The 14,064-nt window shown below is 43.3% G+C and overlaps 1 protein-coding gene across 2 annotated transcripts in view; it reads left to right on the top strand.

The window, feature by feature from the left end:
* The window catches only part of HINFP (histone H4 transcription factor), a 53,447-nt gene that overhangs the window by 35,143 nt on the left and 4,240 nt on the right, over nt 1-14,064 (top strand). For both annotated transcript variants that reach the window (XM_073602528.1, XM_073602527.1), the window contains 2 exons: nt 4,729-4,867; nt 9,041-9,165. In XM_073602528.1, coding sequence (XP_073458629.1) covers nt 4,729-4,867; nt 9,041-9,165 — 264 coding nt within the window. The remainder of the gene's footprint in view (nt 1-4,728; nt 4,868-9,040; nt 9,166-14,064) is intronic.

Here is a 14,064-nt window from a genome sequence, read left to right as displayed (position 1 = left end):
ATTATTCGGCTATTACGTTGTCAGCAAGTGGTTATAGCAAAACACTGCATCTGAGCACCACAAAGCAAAAATGCTATTTCATTGATTTTTAATATTAAAAGCAAACTCCCCCATCCATCCATGTCTCCCTGCTTTATTTTGCTTTGAAAAACACCCCCTAACCTGTTTGGCCGTGGCCATCTTGAGGGCAGATTATTCATGTAGCATTTTCTTCTGCATTCCATCTGCCCTTAGTTGAGGCATGCAGGCAGGATAGTGTGCTTAGCTGAGAAAACCCCTCCTCCCCTCCTGAAGACTCCTGGGAAGTAACTGAAGAAATGTAAAAACGAGTTTTGAACAAATAAATATGATATAGTTTCCTATCTTTTTACTAAAACTAGCAACGTAAGGGTTAAAAATGTTGACTATTCACTGCATGAGGACTAAGTCACAAAGGATGCAACATCAAAGAAAGCAACATGTTTAACCACTTTGATGCTGCGTCATAGCTGAATGGCGGCTACAGCGGGGCTCTGTTGTTCTGAGAGGATGTTCATGGACGTCCTCCCAGAACACGCCTCCTGCGTGCCCTGTGATCGATGTGTCTGAAGGACACAGTTGATTACAGATCGAGGTAAAGGTCCAACCACAGCGGCCCTTTTATCATGTGATCAAATGTTCAATCACAGTTGATCACATGTACGCAAACTTGCCGGTTATCTGCATTCATTTCCTCATGCGATGTCACAGCATGCGGTAAAGTGAGCCAGTAACTGGCAAGTCTGACAGGGCACATTTACACTGATAATCAGGGCAGTGCCCCCTTATCGGTGCCCATCAGTGCAACCTCACCAGTACCCATAAGTGTAGTCTCATGTTGGTCTTTTTTCATTCAGCAAAAAATGAAAAACCCAGTAGTGATTAAATGCCACCAAAAGAAAGCTCGATCTGTGTTAAAAAAAATATAAAAAGTTCATGTAGGTACAGTGTAGCATGTCCGCGTGATTGTCAAAGTGTGACAGTGCTGAATATTGGCCTGGGCAGGAAGGGGGGTGAAAGTTCCCGGTATTGAACTAGTTAAAGTTTACACAATGTTTGATCTGCACAATCAGATCTGTGCATTTACTTGAGAAATTAAGTATTGTAAGCTATAGTAACCTTTCTGATGTTGGCTACAGCACCTGTCTGTTTGTTTTTTCAGCCTTCAGAAACAGGTTACAAGTCCAATCTTTGGTATTAGAGGAGGGGGGGGGATTGTGTCCCTCCTCTGAGTCAGCAGGATACCTGTAGTAGCCTTGTCTTTCAGTGTTATCTTGAGTTATAACTTGTGTGGTAATTTAACTGACCTTTACAGCTGAACACCAGGTATGATCTTAATTGTGTAGTTACTATGGTCCAGCTTAGACCAATGTATATATGCATATCTCATACCTCAGGGGCCGTTGAGGAAGCTGATGATCAATGTAGTACTTGACGCAAGTAGGGCTCTTTGCCATGGGCAGCAGTCTGTTCCACCCTCTGAAAAGTGATCTGTAATGACTTCCAGGCATTTAAAAGCCGCCTCCTGAATGCATGCTTTGTGGATTTTGCACTGAAATACCGCACTACAACCAGTTGGTTGGTTCACAGTTGTGGCATGGTCTCATTGACCTCAGTGGGTGAGTTTGACAGGTGGTGCTAACTTTCAGCTCTGTAGGCTGAGTTAAATTTACTGCAGTGAGGAAGTAAAACTGCTGCATGTGTACTGCACAATTTGGCTGCAATATTAGGATTCAGGTGGGTTGTAAAAATGCAGATCCACTTCCTGTTTTTACTGCCCCTATGCCTTCTGTGTGAAATGGCCCCTACAGTGATCACCGCAATCTTGCTGTTTCTGTACCAAACGGCTGCCCCACTGCATACACCAGGCAAAATTACATTAATATATAAATGGACTTGATATTTATAGTGTGTGTGTGTATGTATGTGTGTGTGTGTGTGTGTGTGTGTGTGTGTGTGTGTATATGTAATATATATATATATATATATATATATATAATAATTTGCTGTCCCCTCAAAATAACTCAACACACAGCAATTAATGTCTAAACCGCTGGCTACAAAAGTGAGAACGGCCCAAAGTGTCGATATTTTGAGTGGCCACCATTATTTTCCAGCACTGTCCTAACCCTCTTGGGCATGGAGTTCACCAGAGCTTCACAGGTTGCCACTGGAGTCCTCTTCCACTCCTCCATGACAACATCACGGAGCTGGTGGATATTAGAGACCTTGCGCTCCTCCACCTTCAGTTTGAGGATGCCCCACAGATGCTCAATAGGGTTTAGGTATGGAGACATGCTTGGCCAGTTCAATATATATATATATATATATATATATATATATATATATATATATATATATATATATATATATATATATATATATATACCGTATTTATCGGCGTATAACACGCACCCCAATTTAGGAGGGAATTTTAAGGAAAAAAAAACTTTTAGGAGGGAAGTTGAAGGAAAAAAACTTACATTTAAATGCCCATCATTGCAGCCTTCTCAGTGCAGCCTTCTCAGTGCAGCCTTGTCAGTGCAGCCTTGTCAGTGCAGCCTTGTCAGTGCAGCCATGTCAGTGCAGCCTTCCTCAGTGCAGCCTTCCTCAGTGCAGCCTTCCCCAGTGCAGCCTTCCCCAGTGCAGCCTTCGATCCCCTGTCACAATTTTAAAATCGCCGACCGCGATTTGAAAATGGCGCCACCGGCGCCGAAATACGCCGAGGCTGTCCTCGGCTCTTTCCGGCGGCTCTCGTTTACTTTCGGCTCCACTCGTAGTCCCGAGCGGAGCTATCCGAACCTAACCGAGTAGGTTCGGATAGCTCCGCTCGGGACTACGAGTGGAGCCGAAAGTAAACGAGAGCCACCGGAAAGAGCCGAGGACCGGCTCGGCGTATTTCGGCGCCGGCGGCGCCATTTTCAAATCGCGGTCGGCGATTTTAAAATTGTGACAGCTCGGGATCGCAGGGGATCGGCGTATAACACGCACCTGCGACTTTCCCCTGATTTTAAGGGGGAAAAAGTGCGTGTTATACGCCGATAAATACGGTATATATATATATATATATATATATATATATATATATATATATATATATATATATATATATATATATATATATATATATATATATATATATATATATATTATATATATATCTCTATATATCTCTATCATGCTCCCACAAATGCTTGCCATTGATTGCAACCAATATTTGCGCTCACACAAAGTATTTTTCATAGCAAATTAATTTAAGACCATGTTGCAGACATGACCACACCCCAATGAAAGTCTTAGGTGCAAAGCTAAATTTTAGACATCAACATCCTAATTAACAAAAATCCAACTAAAGGTGAGTCTAATTATTCATTAAACAGGTGTCCACCAAACAGCTGAGAAAGAGAAAATAATCTCTTTACACAAGAAGGGTGAAGGCTACAGGAAGATCAGCAAAGCTTTACTTATCAGTCAGAATACTGTAGCAAAAGTGATGGAAAAATGTAAGCAAGATGGAACTGCAACCATCTTGCAGAGAAGTCCAGGCAGTCTACGGAAGTTAACACCTCCACTGGAGCGTCTTCTGATGCGAAGGGTTGAAGAAAATTGCCATGCAAGTTCACTGCAGTTAGCTAAATACGTAGAAAGCCAAACTGGGGTGATTGTTTCCCATGACACAATACGGCGTACATTGCAGAGGAATGGCATGCATGGGTGTCCACCACGATGAAAGCCTCCCCTAAAGCCCATGCACAAAAAAGCCTGTCTAGAATTTGCCAGGACCAATGCTGAAACATAAGACTACTGGGACTCTGTACTCTGGAGTAATGAGACCAAGATAAAAGTTTTTGGAACTGTTGGCTTCAAAACAGTATGGCGTTGCAAAGGTGAGGCGTACAAAGAAAAATGCATGGTGTCTACAGTGAAACATGGTGTTGGCATTGTTCTTCTGTGGGGCTGCATGAGTGCTGCTGGTGTCGGAGAGCTGCATTTCATTGATGGTATAATGAATTCACAGATGTACTGCTCTATATTGAAAGAAGATGCTTCCATCACTCCGTGGCCTTGGTTGTTGTGCACTTTTCCAACATGACCATGATCCAAAACACACATCTAAGGCCACTGTTGCATTTCTGAATAACGGGGTGAAAGTGATTCAGTGGCCAAGTATGTCTCCTGATGTGAACTCAATTGAACACTTATAGGGAATTCAAGTTGAGCATTACTCTCCATCCATCATCCAGGCTCCAAATAAGGTGGTTCTTGAAGAATGGAAAAAGATAGATGTTGCAATATGTCATCAACTTGTTCATTTTATGCCTAGAAGACTTGGTGCTGTCCTTACAAACCATGAATGTCATACAAAATACTAGATGTAGTAGTTTTTGTTGTGTGGTGTATTCATTTTTGCATCAACTAATTTGGGTAAAACTGAAGAATTTGTAATCAGGTATATTATTAACCTTCCTTTCATGTAATGAGCTAAACAAATGTTCTATAAAAGTTTTGTCAAAATTTTGGAAATTGGTCTTGTGTTCATTGAGATATTGATTAAATATTTACTTTTCAAAAGGGGTGTACTCGTTTATGCTGAGCAGTGTGTGTGTATGTATTTTAGGAAAGAGTTCTGCTTTTATATCAAAATGCAGATCACTTTTTCATTTTTATGGGTAGTGTGTCTGACCATTTTATATTTTTTTTTTTTTTTAGCTGTAAGAACCTGGTAGACCTAAGAAAACACTTGGACACACACAGCAAGCTACCAGCATATTGTTGTGAATATGAAGACTGTAGCTTCACTGCCCGTTCTCTGTGTTCTGTCAAAGCTCACTACAGAAAGGTGCATGAGGTAAGAGTAATGCTGGATCTGCTGTATGTACACGTACACTGTAATTTGTTACCCTATGCAGATTTCCACTCCAGCTCAGCTGGCCGGACCATTTTTGTACTTTTTTCCATTGTTTGTTTTTTTTTTTTCTTCCCTTTACAGCTTTGAGTTTGTAAAAGACCCCCAAAACATATATTTTCTGACAGCACATGACCAGTAGAACAAAAAGGTGCTACTGATTTTTAAGGCACCCCCTGCAATATTTGCGCAAATATTTATCAAAACAATATTTTCACTAAAAGTACACTAAAATCATTATTATTAGATACAAACGCAGCCTGCTAAATTCCCACTAAATATAGAAGTTTAACCTGTATTGAGTTAATAAATAACAAAACATTTTAAATTGCTTCTTTTTGTGAAATGGTGAAAATCAAACACATGCGAAACTGTAAATAACCAAAATTTCTCTAAAAATCTAGAAGTTTTCATTTTTCCCTTACAGCTTTCTGAAAGCACATGACCAGTAGAATAAAAAGAAGGTGCTACTGATTTTTAAGACCCCGCAATATTTGATCAAATGTTTTTATCAAATCGCTATTCTCACTACTAAAAAAAAAAAACGCAACATAACTTACAAATTTCCTGCTAAGACCTCATTTAATGGGGTGTGCTAAAGTGTACACCCATTGAGGGCCGTGTTTACCTGCATGGGGATACACAAGAAAATGTGGAAAAGGCAATCGCACACTGCAACGGGATACCAATAAAAACATGTTCATTGTAATCTAGACAGATGCAGTCACAGGAATAAACGGAAGGTTAACATATTTCACATTTATCATGTACTTGGTCATAACCAGGAGTCAAACTGTGTAGTCAGTGTTGAAAACACACCCATTCACAGCCAAATCAAATCAACAAAATTGGCCCCTGCCTGATGAGCATGAAAGAGCAACCATTGATTAAAAACCATACAAAATGTTACAAAATATTGCACCACATGAAGAGAAAAAGAAAAACCTATGCAAAAAAGTGACAAACAGGCAGAGGCATCAATGCATTAAAAGCCAATAATCAATACAGGAAAATAAGAGAGGAAACAACCTAAAAGGCTCTCATTCTGTGCAAAAAATCATAAAGAGGAGAGGGATAAATGACGACAATATACACCCATACAGCATTTCACCATAATCTAGAGTGTAAAGATAAATAAAAGGAGATTGTCCTCTGTGCAGGAGGGAAGATGGACATAAGACCCGTGTCGCTTAAAAAATGGGTGACATCCCACTCAAAGCTGAGTCCTGAGGGGATACTGGTCTACAGCTGGAAGATCCAATAAATGTCCCTCCTGCACAGGAGACGAAAAACATCAATGCATCTTTTGAGAACACGTGCTTTACTACTTGTATTGAGACCGCTGACAAGTCCCCAGCATGATAGTTAAATGTCTTGCTACATTGGTAGAGACTGGTGCTTCTTGATACTGTAAACGTGTTCCTGAAGGTGGTCCCTAAGGAGCCTGATCATTCTTCCTACATAGTAATTATAGCAAGTGCTTAAAATAAATAACATAATGAGTATTGCAATTGAAAAAGGAATTTATCCTGAATGATTTTTTCCCTAGTTGTGGAGTGTACGTGTTCACCCACGAAACCCCCCCTCTCCTTCCGAGGATGTAAGGGCAACAACAGCAATTAGAGCGTCCACAATAGGTATTGCCCTTAAAATGTAACCAAGTTGTAGACTGCGTCGCCCTGGAGTAAAAAAAAAACAAAACGAAAAAGTTGCCTAAGTAGGAGCCGGTGTGGTACAATTTTAACACCATGTACCAAAATTTCTGCACAAACAGAATCCCCAAACAAAATAGGCAAATATCTACTGACAATACCTTATAATCTGTCTGAATTTCTAAACTAAAGGGGGTGTTCTGTGCATCACTGTGCAGGAAGACCTATTCTTGTCTATTAGGACAGAGTAGCTCCAAGGACAAATCTGACATCCGTGCGGGTGTAGTTGCATTGCCCCAGATGCAGACAGTATGATTTCAGGGACATGCACACAAATGTATGTCAAGTTGGGAGCAGTGGCTGTGTCGATGCAACTGCTGTGACCCAACAGTTGATGTGTCCCAATTGGCATCAGTAGGACTGCCTGCATGGGGATGTACTAAACGCCTGTTTCAGTGCTTGGGTAGCTAAACACTGCTTAGCTGTAGTATGTTGAGTGTGAAGGAGGCCTTAAGTCACGTTTACACTTGCAGTTGGGGGGGGCAGCAAAAATGCTTGGTTGAGTTGCGTTTCTGCCGTCCACCAACCCTTAAGCTGCAATAGGCAGTGGATACAGGGGTGTTTTCATGCTGCGGCCACGATGCTTCGCTTCACACCCGCAGCTACGGTAACTTGACCCGACTTGTACTGATGCCATCTTCTGAACGTTACATGTTCAAGTCAATAGGGAAGCACCACAAACGCCCTGCAACTGCATGAAATAGGTGCAGTTGCAGCGCATTTGTCAAAAAATGGGGTTAAAACAAGTGGTGAGGAGGTGTCACATTGCTACCTCACTGCCTGTCAGTAGCCTCTGGAGCGTGATCCGAACGCAGATAAAGCTTCAGAGACGAGGGAAGTTGAAGACAGTTGGGGAGATGATTTCTTCTCAGTGTGTTTACTTCATTTGCCGACAGGAGAGGCAGCAGGGGGAAGATGGCATTTGCTTTGGTAACTGCTGCTGGGGGGGTGGTAGCGGAGGAAGGGGACAGTTGGGGGGGTGGGGGGCATTTTTTGGTATGCAGCATGGGAGGTAGATGGGAGAATGCAGCAGGGGAGAGGCAGAGAAGTGGCAGGGAAGGATGGGGTCATATTTTAGGTTAATAACTCTGATCAACGGCTTGTTGCCTGCTAATCTGAGAGATTGTTTTGTTCGGCAGAGTCTGCTGAACATTTCTGCTGTAAGTTCAATGCACTGAGGTGACCATGAGCTTATAGCAGAAGGAAGTCAGGTCTGTACGGTGTAAGGACCTTGCCAGCTGGAAGCGGTGCTGTAGGTCTGTATGCCGTACGGACCTGGCAGCAAGAAGGTAAAAGTGGTTCTAGAGGCAGAAGGTTTTTTTTTTTACCTTAATGCATTTTCTGCATTAAAGGATAAGTTCACCTTTTTGTAACATGTTACATCCATATTCAGTTTGTAACATGTTACAAGTGCACTGGCCCCTGCACATCCCCTAACCCTCCCCCTCCTGTTTTCTCCCCTGCCTGCTGTTGCAATCTAAAAAAAAGAAGGCTGTGAGGGGCTCTGCCTGGCCACATCATCCATTCACAGTGTTCAGTGAATGGGAAAAATACAAATCCCGACAGTCTTTGTGGCTGTTGGTATGTAGTTCTCAATTAACTTTCAGAGCGATGTCGATCGCTCTGGGTAGTTAATTGAGTTTCCTGTCAGAGTGTAACTGCCTGCCCGTATCGGAGGTACAGGCAGACAGCTACACAGACAATCTGCAGGAATGTGGCATTACATCCACGATCTGCTGATTTTTGAGTGCAATGCTTTACAGGTCCTTGACAAAAAAAAATGCATTTATATTCTTAAATAATAATATTTTGTAAAAGTGAACTTATCCTTTTAAGGTAAAAAAAACCTCCTGCATGCAGCCCCTCCTTATGCTTACCTGAGCCCAATCTCAATCCAACGATATGAATGAGAGCAGAGGCTGTCTTGGCTCTCTTAATCCCCATTGGCTCAAAAACAGCAGTGGGGGCCTTTTTCTCCTGCTGCTGTCAATCACAGCCAGTGAGGAGGGAGCTAGGGGTGGGGCGGGGCGAAGCCACGCTCAATGACACACAAAGCAGGGCTAAGGTGCGAGTCTGCACGAGTGCCCACATAGCAAGCGTCTTCCTAGACGCTGATGATAAAATAGTTACTACCAAGTACAGTCTTACAGTGCTGTATACTGTATGTAGCTGAGGCTACATATAGTTTATACAGCTTGGGCCAAACAAAAAGATGAAAAAAATCTGGCTTATGACATTTTGTGTGTTTAGTCATGAGCTAACTCCTTTCTGTATTGGACAGTTGCTTTGCTACAGTGTGTTTGTTCTTTTTTTTTTTTTTTAATTTGGTATCACACGTCATTTTTGATTATGTAGTTTACTGTAAGCCGTAATGACTCATCTGTCTTTTTAATTTCACTATTAGGGAGACTCTGCTCCCAGGTACAAATGTCATGTTTGTGAGAAGTGCTTCACCCGGGGAAACAACCTTACTGTACACCTACGAAAAAAACATCAGTTCAAATGGCCATCTGGACACCCAAGATTTAGGTATCTTTTATTTATTTCTGGAATGCATTGCTTTTCTTCATAGGCCCTAATAAAAAAATAATAAAAAATGTCTCCCTGCAGGCTTGCTAGTAGATAGATTCATCAATAGATGCTATAAGCCAAATCAGAGCAAGAACCATATGCTTCGCAGGGCAGTAGTAGGGGATTATATTGAATGGGGAGGGTGGGTGGTGGGTTCCCATATAATTAAAAAATACAGACTTCTTTTAAGAAAGACACGTTGCCAATCTAACATATTCTTGTTGTTCAGAAAACACAATGTACCATTTTAGAGTTTTCTTAACCACTTGCTGACAACTGTACACATACTGTTTATAAGCAACCGCACTGAATTGGGTCATCTTCTGGGAGCCTGCATATGCATACATATACAGTAAAAGCATGATAGCTCTCGCTCGCTGAGAGTCCCGGATCTTGTATTAAAGCTTAGTTCTGGACAAATTTTTTTTTTTTTTTATTGATCCAAACATTCATTTTTAAAATAAAAAGGATTATACTTGGTAATTGTTGATCCCCCTAAACTATGACCGTTGCCATCATGTTTGTGAGCATGTGAAGCCCAATCGATATCTCTTCCTGGATGAGCCTTGAAGAGGTTCATGCTAGGCAACCAGCATGCACCTCTCGATCTCACGCATGCGCGATTCACCGGCGGCCGTAGCGCTAATTTGTTTCTAAAGTTGCCATAACGGGTGCTGATGGAGAAAGGTCCCGCCCCGTTGTTATGGCAACATAGATAAAAACATCTTGCCGCTGTCCTGTCAGGAAATGACGCGATTTTTGATCACAGTACTGCCCACAGACTCCTGGGAAATGATGCATCATTTCCCAGGAGCACAGGAGAGGGAAGAAGTGACGACAAGCTCCGCGGACCAGGAAGTGGCAGATTAGGAGGACTACATAGCAACAGGTTGATTCTGGGAAGTATAAAAAAAAAATTTCCTCCAAATGTTTTTTTTATAGATTTAGGAGTCTGATTCTGAAAAAAAAATTTCAGGGTGGAACTCCGCTTTAATTACTGGGACCTGGGGAGCTGATCACTGTTTAGCCTGCCCCTGTGTGTATTTTTTTTTTTCTCCTCTGAATGGAGAAAAAGATGCAGTGTATCTTTCTCTTTGCTAGAGAAGAAAATTGTAAACAAACAAAAAAAAAAATGGCTAGATCAGGGTTTCATCTTGGTCAGTGACAGGGTTAGAGTTAGGCCCATTGGAATGTTGTGTGGGAATACTCCTGCACTGTATTCCAATCGCACTGCCCTTGCAGCAAAAAGTCAACCGCACCCCGAATTTGCATTTGCCCGCACCTGATTGCATGGTACAAAAATATACTATGTAGTTGCAGAGCATGACCTACAAAAAATTCACCATAAGCAAGGTAAAGTGCTGAAAACCCAATTTTTGGCCAATAGTTTTTAGCGGATGAAATTTTCAGTGCATAACTATTATCTGGCAATGCCACACACCTTTTAACCTGCAGTTCTCCTTTATATCACTAGTACTGAACTGCATATCGTACTACATAGCTGTGTTCTCACCAGTGACAACAACCAAATACAGCTTCCTTTGAATCTAGTCATTAGAATAGAGTTGCTTCTATTGTGGTTGTAGATGAAGTCTCATAATCTGTTCCAGAGATCATGTACTACACTAAATTGTGCTCATACCAGATTTATGCAATATGTCACATATTGGCGTATCTCAAATGAAATGTAAATGGTCTTTAACTAATTTTACATATTGTTTAATTTTAGAATAGATCTGTCTTTTGATATCCCACTAAAAATCTGAGCAAAGAGCCTTTTAAGTGGTGTGTATGTGGTAATTTTATAAGCTAAACTGTAAACCTAGCTTTTCATGCATTTAGTATTTCTAGTACTGCTGTTAAAGAACATTAGTCAGTTGACACCCTTAGGACTTACTAAGTTTGCCATCTTTACATGTTTTACTCGGTTCTCATTTGGACTATCACACAAGTTTAATGTATTTCAGACGTCTGCATAACTAAACATTATAGGTATATGTCAGTGTTTCTCAACTAGTGTTCCTCCAGAGGTTGCTGGGGGTTCCTTGACCAATTCCTGCCTGACACCATGGATCTTTTTAGCTTTCTATAAGGGGGCAATTCCTCTCAATGACCACTAGTGTAAGGAGCATTCTTCCCACTGACCATCACATTAATGTATCATCAGTTGTAGATATAGTAATTTTTTATCAGAGGTTTCCTGAGACTGGAAAGGTATTTCAAGGGTTCCATTGTGTGGAAAAGGTTGACAGAGGCTGGTAAATGTGAACCGTTTCCTTTAGTAAAGCAACTCATTCATTTTAAATAGAAATGAAAGGCAAAACATTTTGCGTTTAATATGAAAACATTATAAATGCCTTGTTTTCTGTTTTTATAAAAGTGATCTGCACACTGATCTTCACATCGTACCCTACCCATTCACCTAAAATAAACACTACACAGGTTTTTAAAGTATTTTATTAAGACAGCTCCGGTTCTTTTCCCTCTTCTGGCGACATCTTCTCCCCTCTCCGGTTCGTCTCTCTCTGCGCTGTTCTCTCTCTCTCTCTCTGCGCTGTTCTCTCTCTCTCTGCGCTGTTCTCTCTCTCTCTGCGCTGTTCTCTCTCTCTCTGCGCTGTTCTCTCTCTCTCTGCGCTGTTCTCTCTCTCTCTGCGCTGTTCTCTCTCTCTCATCTCTCTGCGCTGTTCTCTCTCTCTCTCTCTGCGCTGTTCTCTCTCTCTCTCTCTGCGCTTGTTCTCTCTCTCTGCGCTGTGTTCTCTCTCTCTCTCTCTCTCTCTGCGCTGTGTTCTCTCTCTCTCTCTCTCTCTCTCTCTCTCTCTCTCTCTCTCTCTCTCTCTCTCTCTGCGCTGTGTTCTCTCTCTCTCTCTCTCTCTCTCTCTGCGCTGTGTTCTCTCTCTCTCTCTCTCTGCGCTGTGTTCTCTCTCTCTCTCTCTCTCTCTCTCTCTGCGCTGTGTTCTCTCTCTCTCTCTTCTCTGCGCTGTGTTCTCTCTCTCTCTCTCTCTCTCTGCGCTGTGTTTCTCTCTCTCTCTCTCTCTCTCTCTCTGCGCTGTGTTCTCTCTCTCTCTCTCTCTCTGCGCTGTGTTCTCTCTCTCTCTCTGCGCTTGTGTTCTCTCTCTCTCTCTCCCTCTCTCTCTCTCTGCGCTGTGTTCTCTCTCTCTCTCTCTCTCTCTCTGCGCTGTGTTCTCTCTCTCTCTCTCTCTCTCTCTCTCTCTGCGCTGTGTTCTCTCTCTCTCTCTCTCTCTCTCTCTCTCTGCGCTGTGTTCTCTCTCTCTCTCTCTCTCTCTCTCTCTCTCTGCGCTGTGTTCTCTCTCTCTCTGCGCTGTGTTCTCTCTCTCTCTCTCTGCGCTGTTCTCTCTCTCTCTCTCTCTCTCTCTCTCTGCGCTGTGTTCTCTCTCCTCTCTGCGCTGTGTCTCTCTCTCTCTCTCTGCGCTGTTCTCTCTCTCTCTGCGCTGTTCTCTCTCTCTCTCTCTCTCTCTCTCTCTCTCTCTCTCTCTCTCTGCGCTGTTCTCTCTCTCTCTCTCTCTCTCTCTCTCTCTCTCTGCGCTGTGTTCTCTCTCTCTCTCTCTCTGCGCTGTGTTCTCTCTCTCTCTCTCTCTCTCTCTGCGCTGTGTTCTCTCTCTCTCTCTCTCTCTGCGCTGTGTTCTCTCTCTCTCTCTCTCTCTCTCTCTCTGCGCTGTGTTCTCTCTCTCTCTCTCTCTCTCTCTCTCTCTCTGCGTTCTCTCTCTCTCTCTCTCTCTCTCTGCGCTGTGTTCTCTCTCTCTCTCTCTCTCTCTCTCTCTCTCTCTCTCTCTGCGCTGTGTTCTCTCTCTCTCTCTCTCTCTCTCTCTCTCTCTCTCTCTCTCTCTGCGCTGTGTTCTCTCTCTCTCTCTCTCTCTGCGCTGTGTTCTCTCTCTCTCTCTCTCTCTCTCTCTCTGCGCTGTTCTCTCTCTCTCTCGCTTCTCTCTCTCTCTCTCTCTCTCTGCGCTGTTGTCTCTCTCGTCTCTCTCTCTGCGCTGTGTTCTCTCTCTCTCTCTGCGCTGTGTTCTCTCTCTCTCTCTGCGCTGTGTTCTCTCTCTCTCTCTGCGCTGTGTTCTCTCTCTCTCTCTGCGCTGTTCTCTCTCTGCGCTGTTCTCTCTCTGCGCTGTTCTCTCTCTGCGCTGTTCTCTCTCTGCGCTGTTCGTTCTCTCTCTCTCTCTCTCTCTCTCTCTCTCTCTCTCTCTGCGCTGTTCTCTCTCTCTCTCTCTCTCTCTCTCTCTCTCTCTGCGCTTATCTCTCTCTCTCTCTCTCTGCGCTGTTCTCTCTCTCTCTCTCTCTCTGCGCTGTTCTCTCTCTCTCTCTCGCTGTTCTCTCTCTCTCTGCGCTGTTCTCTCTCTCTCTCTGCGCTGTTCTCTCTCTCTCTCTGCGCTGTTCTCTCTCTCTCTCTGCGCTGTTCTCTCTCTCTGCGCTGTTCTCTCTCTCTGCGCTGTTCTCTCTCTCTCTCTCTGCGCTGTTCTCTCTCTCTCTCTGCGCTGTTCTCTCTCTCTCTCTCTGCGCTGTTCTCTCTCTCTCTCTCTCTCTCTCTCTCTCTCTCTCTCTCTCTCTGCGCTGTTCTCTCTCTCTCTCTCTCTCTCTCTCTCTCTCTCTCTCTCTGCGCTGTTCTCTCTCTCTCTCTCTCTGCCGCTGTTCTCTCTCTCTCTCTCTCTCTCTCTCTCTCTCTCTCTCTGCGCTGTTCTCTCTCTCTCTCTGCGCTGTTCTCTCTTCTCTCTGCGCTGTTCTCTCTCCTCCCCCCCCCCCTCACCTGCGCTGTTCTCATCTCTCTCTCTGCGCTGTTCTCTCTCTCTCTCAGCGCTGTTCTCTCTCTCTCTCTGCGCTGTTCTCTCTCTCTCTCTGCGCTGTTCT

Source organism: Aquarana catesbeiana, linkage group LG10 (assembly GCF_042186555.1).
Source record: "Aquarana catesbeiana isolate 2022-GZ linkage group LG10, ASM4218655v1, whole genome shotgun sequence".
Lineage (NCBI taxonomy): Eukaryota > Metazoa > Chordata > Amphibia > Anura > Ranidae > Aquarana > Aquarana catesbeiana.
Note: the sequence above shows the minus strand (reverse complement) of the source record. Positions and strands in the feature narration are given on the sequence as shown.